Raw genomic sequence first — 13562 nt, 5'->3', positions numbered from 1 at the left:
CAGTAAAAACTGACGGGGATGGATGATTGACCCAGCTGTGATTGACTTGTTCATTAAATAGCCTACGTACTGCCGTGGTTCAAAAACACAAATTGATATTTATATTTTATTAGGCAGCGAACCAGACCCTGATTGAAATAGCATGTCTAGACCACCTCCAATATGTATGTCCCAGACATATGCATTTGTATGTCCCAGACAAATGCATCTTAATTGAAACTAACTGTTGAAACAGAAGTAGATTTTTAATGGAACCTTTAATCTTTAATGGATTTAACCGATTTGTTCTTTTCAGAATCAGAAAGACTTTATTGTCACACCTTATACCAAAATAACGGTAAAATAAGGGGGAAATTAATGTGCCGAATTTCATGGCTCTATGATATCACAATATAAAAGACCAACACATAATAAAAAACTACGGCGCTAAAATGTATGTATGCATGCTTTTGTAAACAATAATTACAAATATGAGTAAACATACAACTATCTCTATACTCTTCCAACTCCCTGGCATCTCCCTCACTGCTCTTGTCATATTCTAGCTTGTTGTTCTTGTAAAATTTGCCATGGCAGTTACCACAAGCAGAAATGCACTGTGCATTAAAATGCAGTGTGTACTGCACTCCCCCTTGCAACTGACTAACCTCAGAAGATAGTCTGGTGTGATGGCCTGGGGTCTGTTCATTGACGGTAGAGACTCATAGCCTTTGTCACCGCAAGCTTCCATCCATGCTCCAGTACATTACGGATGGAGATTATGGATGGAAGCTTGGTGGTGGTACCCTGGATGTACTGCACATCCAGTGATGGACTTTGCAGCAGCAGCCAATCTCTGGTCTGGAATCTGGATATAAACTCGGAGGGAGCTGCGCCTCCTGTTGTTAGGGGCAGTTTTTCTGGTTTGATACTCCCAGTAGCGGTATAGTAGTTCTGCAAGACTGAAGTGGAGAGAGGGCTATGGAAGTTTTGGACATCCAAGCCAACAAGGAGGAGGACCTCATCACAGCCAGCTGTGAACTATTCAAGTTCATGTTCCAATGGGAAATCGCACGAAAGTTTTGGGGACTGGAGATTTGACATCTTCAGCTACTGGGAGTATCAAAACTGAAAAACTCCCCCCCCCCAACAACACGAGCAGCAGCACAGCACTCTCTCCGAGATTATATCCAGACCAGAGATTGGCAGCTTCCATTCATAGTCACATACTGGAGAGTGGAGAATGGATGGAAGCTTGGTGACAAAGGTGACATATTAGTTATTACGCATGTTTGGGACATAACAAAAGAAAGTAATTTTTACTGAAAGGTAATGGCTGGAACAGATTCAGCACCCCAAAAGAAACCTATTTACACACCTCAGAAGCTCATAATGTCCTGCATTTATCCTAGGCCCTCCGTGTACCCCAACTTTGATTGGCTCCCACAAAGTTTCCCAAGGGAGTTGGCTTGGAACAATTTTTCTGTGATAGTAGACACCTTTATGAACACATCTGTGAAGAAAGCTAGTGGTAAGCATTTTTTCCCCAGATTTGCCACAACTTAAGCTAATCTTCCCTAACTATAATGGGACTGATCAAGGGTAGCTACTGGGATGTAAGTCAGGACTTGATAACCCAGGCTGGGTCGCCTGAGTGAGGGGTATGCTGTTCGAGAGACCCGAAACCCTGATGACCTTGGGATACATAACTGAGGATACGTCCCAGGTGCATCCATGCGATGTTTGTTGTTATAGTATGTCATTTTAATCATTAAATATACAAATGTAATAAACACTATAACATATACTAAACACAACCTATTGCTAAGATAGTGTATAGCATAGCATTACATGATTTACTATAACACTAATAGTATGGCATGTTTTAGTAATGACATCTTGTAATATTGTTTGTGCACAAGACAGTGAAAGAATGGTAAGGTCACAGGAGTCAGAATGAGATTTAAACTGGTTGAGGAATGAGCCTGGCCAGCTCCTTTTCAACCAATACAATACACAGTATAATTGCTCCAAAGATCAAACGTGAAAATAATTCCTTCCCCAAGGTTTGCACCTTGAACTTGAACTCAACTGAGATTTGAACTCAAATGAAAGTTTCCCCATTAGCTTTTAAGTGTCCCTATAGGTGGACAGAGTACTAGACCACAGTACTAGTAAGAGTACAAATACGACCTGGTCAAAAGTAGCCAAACATGACTTGCTTTTAAATCTACTTAAGTATTCAAGAGTAGATGCTTTTAAATAGTTACAAGTACATTTCTTATTTTTCACATCAACAATTTGCTGTACTTTTTCACAATTCAGTTATAGGACACAACTAGTGTGAGAGCAGAAGAGGGGAAATATTTGTCTTGGAAATGTACTTGAGTAAGAATAAAGTATAAAAAATTTAAAATAGTCAAGTAGAGATCCTCAGAATATGTACTTAAGTACAGTACTCAAGTACATTTACTCAGTTACTGTCCACCTCTTGGTCGCAGTTGTCAGAACTGATAAATCCCCTCATCTATCATTCAGAATGTGACACAAGGAACACAAAATGCCTGACAGAAAAGGCATTATTAACTCAAAATAGATGGTTTGAGAATTCCCACCCAACTCCCTTCAGTCAGTAGATTTTGACTGTCAATGAAACAAGCACTGTGATGGAAAAGCTCATTTATTTAATGAACAAGTGCTTGCTGTGACCATTAAAAGCTTACCGTTTCCATTTTTCAGAATCAAGTTAATATCATGTCATACATCGCATACAGTTCCATGTTTTGAGAAGTACCACACAACAAAGACATAGTTCAACATTTAATCAATGGAGGAAAAGATCAACAGGAATTCACACTAGAGAAATAATACAGAGGATATAGAAAAACTATTATTTTGAGACAAATACACCACATTTTTTTTACAATGGATTATATGTACATAATTGAAACTTTAAGCAAAAACAAAGCTTTAAAGAAAGCATATACCAGTGAACGTGATCCGCCCTTAATTTCTCAAAAGTTAATGTCTGCATATATTTTATACAAAATAGATTTTCAAACAATATTTGGGTAGTGCAAATTTTTTCTTTTCTTTTTTTAGATTCAAGCTGGTTGATTACTTTCACAAACAGTTTGTGTGGAAAACTAAACAAAACAAAAAACGGACTATTTTCCTATTCACAGTATTACACAATTTGACCAAAGCCGTCAAGATAGAATACAAAATGTGTTACAAAACAAAGTGCTGTACACTTGTCCTCTAAGAGCTAGAGTTATGTTGAAATATGCTGAAAGTTTGACTGTTATTTGCTTTGGTCACCTTGTATTCAAACTTCAAATAGGCTTTCCATTGTGTGCAGTCTGCCTGAATAGTCTACTGACACAAGCATACATCTTTTCCTGAAAATCTGTCCTGCAGAGATAAAGGATAAGTGTTCAAACTCATCTGAGTGAATAGCTTATATTTTAAAGTAAGAACAATACATCAAAGGAAGCAGTTAAATGTCTTTTCATGCAATAATGAAATAGTATGTTTATCTGGCATTTCCTTTGCATATTCGGTTGTCCTCGTAAAACGTCTACAACAGGAAGGTGACCGTAGCCTATATACGTCTGAGGAGAGAGGCAAGTGTGTTTTTTTGTATATCTGTTAAAAAAAAAAGAGGTTCTGAACAACAGCAGCAGCAGCAGCAGAGTTGTGAAGACGCACTGGATGTGAAAGTAACCGTTCTGCAGTTTAAAAAGGAAGGTTTTCACAACTATCTATTGAATCACCCAAAAGGAAAACACAATCATTCATTTTGGGACATGGGGGAGGAGTTGAACGGCTGGGAGGATGACACTTGTGATGACATAAGCCTGATTTATTCTTTGTCGCGCGACGGCGGCGTCGCCGCGTCCGGAAATAGCCCATCCATGAGCTCACAGCGCGTCACATTTGCAACGTGTCGTGAGCTTGTAGAATGGCTATTTTCAGCATAAATGAGGCAATCAGCATGGCAGCACATACACACCCGGAAAAACTTACCTGATCAGTCTTAAAACAACACAAAACACACAAGCACACCATGTGGGGGGAGTCCAAAATAAAAACATAGTTTTTGTTTTGTTTTACAGTCTACCAGTGAACATGGGTGACCACAAACACTTTCACCAAACTTCAACCAATGGTGACCTGAGCACGGGAGTTATTAAGTAATGAGTATCACCCCAGTAGCTTCACATTGGATGTTGGCATTAGAGTACTGTATCTATGGTTGTGTGCGAGAATGACATTTACTGTACTGCTCGATTTCTGTTCCAATAGGTTATCTATGAACAGAAAATGCAGTTCTCTCTTAATAATCATAACAATATCTCAAAATTATATAGCGCTTTTCTGAGTACCCAAAGACTCTTGACATCCAATCATCTAAAATATGGACAGCGTGCCACCTTTTTTTGTTAAGAAAAAGAGCAATATGCGTTTTTTCTTTAGAGGAGTAGAACAATTTCGGCTTTAAGATTCAAATTCATTAGTGAATTTTGTGCTTTCAAACACAAAAACATAATAACAGGGGTATTAAAGACAGCCATGACAAACTAAGCAGACAAACCCAAATGGCGCTATAATGACAAAAAAATAAAAAATAAATGACAATATCAACATATTTCAAACTCCCATTTACTTTCATAACACAATGAGTTACTGGTAGACCTATGTTATACTATGTAATTATACAATTAACGAGTGAATCTCTTGCAGTAGAACATAAAGCTGAAATAAATTGATCTTTGTGATAATTTTGTTTATGTAGTGAGTGTTAAAAAAGATTCTATTTAAAAAACAAGTTTACTTTCACAAGCTTTACTGTTGGGATACATGTTTCTCCTCGGATACAGTATAAACACTGACTTCTGATCAAAATGATTTAAAACAGGCAGAAAAACAAGAGTTTGGCACTGAAATCTTTCCCAGAGAATGTAGGATGGAATCTGCCTGCTATGAGCTGAGCGGTCAAGGTGGAGTCACATACTAGACAGAGTGCTTTCAAACATTGGGGTTTGTCTATGTATTAACGCACACGCACACACACACACACACACACACGCTGCAAATATATGCGTTTATGCGGCTTGCACACGTGCGCGTGCACACATCATACACACAATAAGAAGCGCTTAACATTTATCACAAGGTGCCTAAGTAAAAAGGTCTCTAAAAGAGGTGCAGGGGGTGCCTGGATGGTCGATCTGAGGTTCTCAACAGCCGTGTGTGAGGTTTTACCAGATTACATGCCGGCCACTGGTGGTCCTTAATCACTTAAACCCTATATACTTAGTTAACCAGACGACGCTAAATATCTTCTGTGGAAAAAAAGCCGTTCTACAAGCTCACGACGCTTTGCGCTGTGAATTTATTAGATCGGCATATTTTTTGCAGATTGTTTTGCCCCCAAATAGGGACACTAGGGTTCAGTGTTTTATAAAAAAGGACTCAAGTGAGGGATCATGTTTGGCAAAAATTGGGACTGCATGTGAGGTTTCTATTTGTCCATCGTGACTTGTAGCTCCCTAAGAAAAACGAAATAAATGATGTCCACTTTCCCATCATTCCGAGCCACGGTTGAACCACAGACACCAGCCAGCCTGGAACATGACATATGTACGATTCTAGTACATAAAAGCCTAACATCTGATTGGCCGACGCAGATTTCTCTTACATTCCAGTCACATCACATAATTTGGGGGGGGGGGGTCTTGACAAACAGACAAACGATACACCATCATCCTTCCAAAAGCCATATTCTTCTGTACAGAGATCAGTCCAGCCTCTCAGAAAGCCTTCCTTCACAGTCTTTTTAAAGCCTTTAAGTAAAGGGGTGTTAAGTGCTCAAACGTGTGCCGAGGGAGGGAGTTCACGGCAGGAAGTTTTCCACTCCCGTTTAAAGATCACTTATTTTTCTGTTGTGATATAAACGCAGAGGATGACAAAGCTGCCACTTCGGTAGATGAAAGTAGTTTCAACAGGAAAAAAGTGTAGACACTTGTTTCATTGGAAGATGATCCTTTTTTCTTTTGTCACCGAAGCATAAATCAGGCTTAAGATTGCCACGGAGGAGGGGAAAATATGAAACTGCATGTCTTTCAAAAATACAATCAGGTATGATGAGGGACTGTGATGAATGGATGAAGGGACTCTCACACAGGTACAAACTGAACAGCTAAAAAGCAAAATTGAAGCGAAAAGGCACATCATCTCCGTTTCCCTTTTATAAACAGACGTGTAAACCTGGAAGAGGTTAGCTTGTGTGAATTGTACACATCCTCATAAAAACAAAACAAAAGTAATTATCCAACTAAATTCCATGTTATGTCCCAACAATATTGAAGCGATAACGTTAAGCTTTTGAAATGACTGTTTGGAAAACAGCGGTCGCTTTCCTGTGACTGTTAGATCACGCCGTTCCTGTTTGTGAATCCCTAAAAACGAGTCTACAAGCCTGTTCATTTAAAAGCACAAGTTCTACTTTGTCATCTTCTCATGTAACGAGGACCTGGACAAACTGTATAAAGTGTGATATTTGAAAAATGTAGAAAATAGCCTGTACATAGATATCTGTCTTATCTACTGCGGATACTGTTGTTTTTTTTTTCCAAGGATAAGAAACCTGAGATGACATGAATGGTTAGCCTATTTCACTCCATGATTATCTCATATCATAATCTTACAAAACAAAATAACAATCCTACTTGTTATTATATACTGTATCTCAGACCGTTCGACAAAACTAAAATCTCTGCGTTCATTCTCCCGTTAACTACATAAATGTCTCTCACTCACTCTCTCTCTCTCTCTCTCTCTCGCCCCGTGAAACCACCACAAGTTGCATACTCGCTCCCCGAAACATCCGTCGCTCCCTCTTGTCTCTCTCTCTCTCTCTTTAGAGCATCTCCATCTCTCCAGGTTTCCCGTCCACTAACGGGGTTCCTTTTCTCCGTCCAGTCCGTGCGTCTAGGGATCCTGGGTTGGGCGTGGTGGGCTTTTAAGGCATTGTATCTCAGAGAGGGAGGGGTAGGTGGTGGTGGTGGGTAGGTGGTATCGGACACACAGTCATCTCTGGTGGAAGAGGAGCGGCTTGACGCTCCCGGCTTTGAATTTTGGTAACTGGTTGCTGATGATCTCGGCCAACATCTCCGGGAACTCCACGCTCAGGGATTTATTCACAAAGGTGTAGAAGCAGAAGTTGAGCAGGCCGCCGACCATCTAGAGACAACAGCACCACCATCATCATCACTACTCAGCCATGCATCAGAACTTTATAGAGACACAGCACCACCATCATCATCACTACTCAGCCATGCATCACAACTTTATAGAGACACAGCATCACCATCATCATCACTACTCAGCCATGCATCAGAACTTTATAGAGACACAGCACCACCATCATCATCACTACTCAGCCATGCATCAGAACTTTATAGGGGTCGACTGTAAGAGCTGCCGAATGACTGAATGATTAAAAAGGGGAATATTCATTCGCCAGTGTATAAAGCATCTTATGAACGTTTATTCAGAAGTGAATAAAATCTATTTGTTTTAAAAATCTCCCAGTCTCTCTTTCTGCCCATGGAGAAAACAAGCCGTTTTGGTGTTGGGTTGCCAAGGAAATCATATTTAGACACTTTTGTTTTTACGTATACACAGCTCTGATTAGCTGCCAGACTGGGACAGCCAATAGAGCGTCGCAGTCCCGCCACCCTTTCATGACAACGCCAGGCCCAGGAAATAATTCCCAATGCATTTTTCCCCATAGAGTATTTATTTAAAGACCTTTGAAGCGTCGTACAAAGCCAACTGGAGTTGTGACAAATCATGACAACAAACAATGTTTTGGGGCCGATCAAATCATTTGTAAGAAGAAAAACAAAAATTTGTTGTATCCTGCCGTTTTTTTCCCCCCTTCAAATGATTTGATCGGCCCCAAAAGGGCCAAAACATTGTGTTTATCGTCATGATGTGTCACAACTCGAGTTGGCTTTGTCCGCGGCGTAAACGTCTTTAAATAAATACTTTTTTTGAAAAGTCTGAGGAAAATGAAAATGCGACGCTCCATTGCTATTTAGCATTGGCAATTGGCTGGAAATAAACTAGGCATTTTACTAGGCATCACAGCATATTCTGGAAGGCCATGTACACATTTAGGAACGGCGCATTTGACATCGAAGTGCTACTTATTTAACCCATTCTGACCTGAGATCAGATTCATACGAGGTTTCCACTGTGGACACACACTGGTCTGATGAACCCATTCTGACCTGAGATCAGATTCTAGAAATGTCAGTCGTTCTTCGATTTTTCAAAAATAGCAGACCTACAAGCTCGTAGCGCGCCACTCGGTGGCGCGCTATGAGCTTGTAGATCTGCTGTTTTTCAATAGCTAAAGCATAACATGATGCTGAACACCAAAACGGGTTCCCGGTCAGAATGGGTTAATATTGATTAAATATCTATGTCAAATCTATCAACAGGGACTAACTGAGCCCCATCCAAGGTATGGTATTCAAACAGATGGTTGAAGATGACCGGGTGGGACCAGACGGAGAGAAGGGGGGGGTCTTCCCAGCCGCGCCATCACGACTCTCCAGACGGCCATGTAAAAAAACAACACAAGTACATGCTCGTTGAAGAAGAGGGGGGGTCTATTCGATAAGACGGTATTTCCATACCTCGTGCATGGAGTCCAGCAGCTTGGTGAGCTGGTAGAAGCGCTGCCAGTTCTGACTGGAGTTCTCCTCTCGCTTCACGATGGCTTTGCCCAGCTCTTTGATGTAGGACATCCGGATCTCGTCGAACACCGCCTGGCTCTTCAGCCCGTCCTTTGGCACTGCGACGAAAAGAGAGGCAAACGTCTGAGTTTTAGCGTCCGAGCGAAAGTTTGTGAAAGTGTGTGACGTGACTAAAAGAATCTTAAATGCCTGGTTTGTACAGCGTTAAGAGTTATTGGGTTTCGGGCACAGGAATCAATAATGAGCACAGAGAGAGAGAGAGAGAGAGAGAGAGGTTAGAATGGGTTCAGAGCATTGAACTGCAATTGGACAGAACGGATGTTACACCGTCCGTCAAGCGAACTCAGCTAGAACGCCATTAAATGGGAATTGTGGAATAGCTACAGTTACAAAGCATGAACACAACATGAACCATGTTATTGTTCAGTTCTGTGGTTAGAGTCAATGTTCAGTGACACCAAGCAGCTCCGTTTACATAACCAACACATGCACGTCTTAACTCTATAATGACTTATGTAGCTTGACCTCCCATTAGAGCAGAGGTGCAGTATGTGTGATGTTCACTATATTTAGATACGGTACAGAATGGACAAGAAAAACCTGGATTAATCCCCAAAACTGTGACTTAAACCAATTTTGGGGGGCGGGAACCCCCTTGTTGGTGTTTTAAGCATTCTGTTATACTTTGGCTATTGACAAATAGCAGATCTACAAGCTCATACGAGCTTGTAGGTCTGCTATTTTTTTTTTAAAGTCGTGAAAAAGGGGCGCAAATCTTTGAATATATATTTCAGAGCGAACATTTTTAACTAAAATATGGGGGGGGGGGGGGAAACAACATATTTTCCGTGGCACAATAGAGATAATTCTGTGGGTCCTTGACATGAAAAAGGTTAAGCACCACTGACATAGAAACATGTTTTTTTTTTAGAAAAAAATTAGGATTTAGAAGCCAAAATCCAAAGTCCAAAATGGGTTTAACTTTTTGACTTACTTAATTTTGCCAAATTTAACTTAGAAGACAGTGAGTGTCTGCTTGCAAAAAGAATTGCCAACTCAGTAGTAGTAATGGTTTATACAGAAGCTAGTCCGGAATGGCCACCCCTAAACCGTCCTGGAATGCAGACTTAAATAGTTCTTCTAGTTCTGTGCTGGCAAGTTAAAGGAGGACGGATGTTTGTGGTGGAGGGTGAAGTACAGTAGAGCTCTAAGTAGAAGACAAAGTGTGAGTTTGACTAGACAGACCTGTGCTGAGCAGCAACAACACCTTCATACAAAGGTATTCGTCGTGGGAAACCTGCAGTCGGACGAACTCACTGGAGATCTTCAGCATCTGGTTACACTGGTCAGACATGTAGGGCAACTTCATGCGGTCTCTGGGACAAACATGGCACAAACCACAAAGTTATTCAAAGCACATAATGTTATTTACAGAATGTACGGTAAGTATTCCCATATATTCTATTTTGGATTTTATTTATTTGGTAAATCTATATACAGTAGGGCTAGGCGCAATAACCGCAATACTGCGGTTGTGACGGCATACCGTGGTATCGAGTTCATAACCACAATTATCATTTTTTGTATTTAAACATTTTGCCCACGATTTTGTAACCCATTTTTCACCCGGTGACAATTGCCTAAAAGCTGTAATCCTCTCCCTCTGCCAACCTGGGGAGAAATGGGTTCAATTGCACTGTAGGTCAAAACAGACTCACACAGTCACTCACAGACACACAGGAGCTAAACAACAGACTCACACGGTCACTCACAGACACACAGGAGCTAAACAACAGACTCACACGGTCACTCACAGACACACAGGAGCTAAACAACAGACTCACACAGACACACAGGAGCTAAACAACAGACTCACACGGTCACTCACAGACACACAGGAGTTAAACAACAGACTCACACGGTCACTCACAGACACACAGGAGCTAAACAACAGACTCTCACGGTCACTCACAGACACACAGGAGCTAAACAACAGACTCACACGGTCACTCACAGACACACAGGAGCTAAACAACAGACTCACACGGTCACTCACAGACACACAGGAGTTAACAACAGACTCTCACGGTCACTCACAGACACACAGGAGCTAAACAATCTCCGCCTTCCGGAGATAACAACATTTGCCACTTACAAACATTGCTGACTCTTTGCTAGACACAATGGAATAGGTATATATGATATATTAAGCCCCTATTTTTGGCTAATATTGCCCCCAGAATATGATTGCTGGGGTGCAAGCAGTTGGCAAAAGTGGTATTTTAAGAGTTTTAATAATAATAATATCATTAATATGCCATGCCAGTAACAGACCAACGGTACACTACCCTACATCATGAGTTCTGGTCTATAGAGGATTGCAAAACATACTCGTTGATGACGAGATCTGGAGCGAAGCAGAGCATGTTGCCGTTACACTGCTGGTACGACCTCCAGCCCAGGCCGAAGGACATGAGGAAGAGCCAGGAACATTGCAGCAAAGTCATCTGGTCATCCAGGTGCAGGTTCCTAAAGCCTAATGCACAGCAACATACATACACTTTCAAACTGACAACAATGGCAACCATTCTATGTCATCATGTGTGTACTTCTGTTCCGTTTTGGCTTGTCCCCTACATAGCAAAAAACGAGAACATGTTTGTCTCTAGCTTTAGATGAAACTGGCAATTTGAACTCCCGTCACCAAAACCTCATACACACATACAGTCACAAGATGAGTGATAGAGAAGACCGCTTTGTTGTGTTCATGCCAGTTCAAATGAATTATGAGCTTAACTTCCTCGGTGAATCAAACAAGACAGAATCCAACAACAACAACAACAAACCCATTCTTTTTGAGCACAAAAACAGAATGACATTTAAAAAAAAACCCAGTCTTACCTGGAAGAGCCTTGGCCCACTTGACGGCGGAGATAACCTGCCGCCCTCCCAGCCGGTTGAGGGTCGTCATGAGACGGGTGGAGGTGTCGGGCAGGGTGCTGTCGTAGCCGGCGTAGATGGTCTCCGGCTCGATGGCCTTGAGCAGCGACAGCATGGTGGGGATGAGCTGCGGCATGGACTTGGGGACCAGGGAGCGAACCTCGGGAGGAGGCGGAGGGGTCAGCTCTATCTGGTTGCTCTGCTGGACGCCCTTTAAGCGGTTCAGTTTTTTGGTTTTACGAGCTACGGCGAAGAGGAGAACAAGACGGAGAGAACAAATCAACCTTTGCGTTCATCGAGCAGTTGCAACGTGTATGACTGAGATTGCCGTCGAGCCACTGGCTCTAAACCACTAGAGATCTAGCGTCCATATTCTGGGGGTAACATTCACCGGCGTACATGGCAGATCCACAAGCTCATGACGTGTCGCAAAATGTGCAACGACGATGCATTGCGAGCTTGTAGATCGGCTATTTCCGGCAAAGACATTTGGTGTAGTAGAGGGGGGGGGGGGGGGGGGGAAAGGCCCACCAAGTACAGCGCCAACTTAGGTCACTTTTATTAAGTACAGAGGGTTTGAGTGGTTAAGACTTGTCATTCGATATTATATTTATAATACAATATATTACACACACACACACACACACACACACACACACACACACACACACACACACTATATGGTCGGTTCGTACCTTCTAGGTTCATTCCCGCCATCAGACACTTGCGGAAGCGACAAGCCGGGCAGTTTTTCCGTCTGATCTTGTCTATGATGCAGTCGTTCCTCCCAGCACACAGGTAATTATGTTGCCCTGAGGGACACAAGGGGGAGGAACGGTTGGTCTGTATTAATACTGACATGGCAAAAAGCAACGGCTGCAAGGGAAATGGCACATTAGCGTTGGACTCCAACCAAGAGTGTACTTCGGAGTTATAAATCACATAGCGACTGGTGCGGAAAACTGCAGAGATATAAATGCAAGATGCACTTCTTCTTCCGAGACGGCATGGAGATTGGAGAAGTGGCCACAATGTGCAATTTGGGAATGTTTCTCCTCACAAAAACGTTGTACCGTCGTCAATGTGAGGAGGAATGCCTGGACACGCCGAAGTATTTGCAGCTTTCGACCACGAAAGTCCGGCGAAAAATAGTCCTTTGGTTTGTTGTTGATCGAAAGCACCAGCGGCCATGACAATGCGAAACGAAACCATGGTTTTCCGGTTTCGTCGTCATAACGCGACGGATTCGTCACCGGGTCCGGGACAAATCCGCTGTTCCTTTTTAATTATTTTTAAAACGGCGAATTAAACAAATAGCGGGTTTAGCGTATTATGAGCTTTTGAACTCATCTTCATATAATTGGTCCTCACTAATGTTCATGCTAAAATACACACACACACACACACACACACACACACACTAGGGTGACCAGATCCCATCTCACCAGATGTGGGACAAAGAGTGTGTTTGTGTGGGACAATGTTGGGACACATGCAGGGTTTTTGTCACACGCGTGAATGTTGTTAACATGAAAACTAAAATGACATTTCTATTCCTAAATTAGACATTTCTATTCTTCCACCGGCCGTCACATACTGTAGCATCACTATGCTTTGCCATCCGTTTCATTCAGTAGTGCATAATAGGACTATGATGACATGTAGCCCGTTGACAGCAGGCCACAGACTCAACCATCTTGTGGGCACGTTTCTCCCTACAGCATGATACTCCTCCTCCACAAAAGGCAAACACTGCTTTCAATGCTTCTGTACGGTGTGCAGATACTGAAAAGTGACTAAATATTTCGTTCACTACAGAGTCAATGTCAATATTCAGCCTGTCTGCAGCATGCTTTGCACAGTTGTGTA

General features: G+C 42.0%; 1 protein-coding gene across 2 annotated transcripts in view; it reads right to left on the bottom strand.

Moving 5' to 3' along the window:
• Positions 1-2786: 2786 nt before the first annotated feature.
• Positions 2787-13562, bottom strand: part of LOC308322028 (glucocorticoid receptor-like) — a 29261-nt gene continuing 18485 nt past the window's right edge. For both annotated transcript variants that reach the window (XM_080773208.1, XM_080773209.1), the window contains exons 4-9: positions 12389-12505; positions 11655-11936; positions 11145-11289; positions 9999-10129; positions 8694-8851; positions 2787-7227 (exon numbers count right to left, since the gene is read on the bottom strand). In XM_080773208.1, the coding sequence (XP_080629334.1) occupies positions 7075-7227; positions 8694-8851; positions 9999-10129; positions 11145-11289; positions 11655-11936; positions 12389-12505 (986 nt within the window). In that variant the 3' untranslated portion in view covers positions 2787-7074. The remainder of the gene's footprint in view (positions 7228-8693; positions 8852-9998; positions 10130-11144; positions 11290-11654; positions 11937-12388; positions 12506-13562) is intronic.

Source organism: Protomyctophum bolini, assembly GCF_963924005.1.
Source record: "Protomyctophum bolini genome assembly, chromosome: 10".
Taxonomy (NCBI): Eukaryota; Metazoa; Chordata; class Actinopteri; order Myctophiformes; family Myctophidae; genus Protomyctophum; species Protomyctophum bolini.
This window is presented reverse-complemented; position numbering and strand designations above follow the sequence as displayed.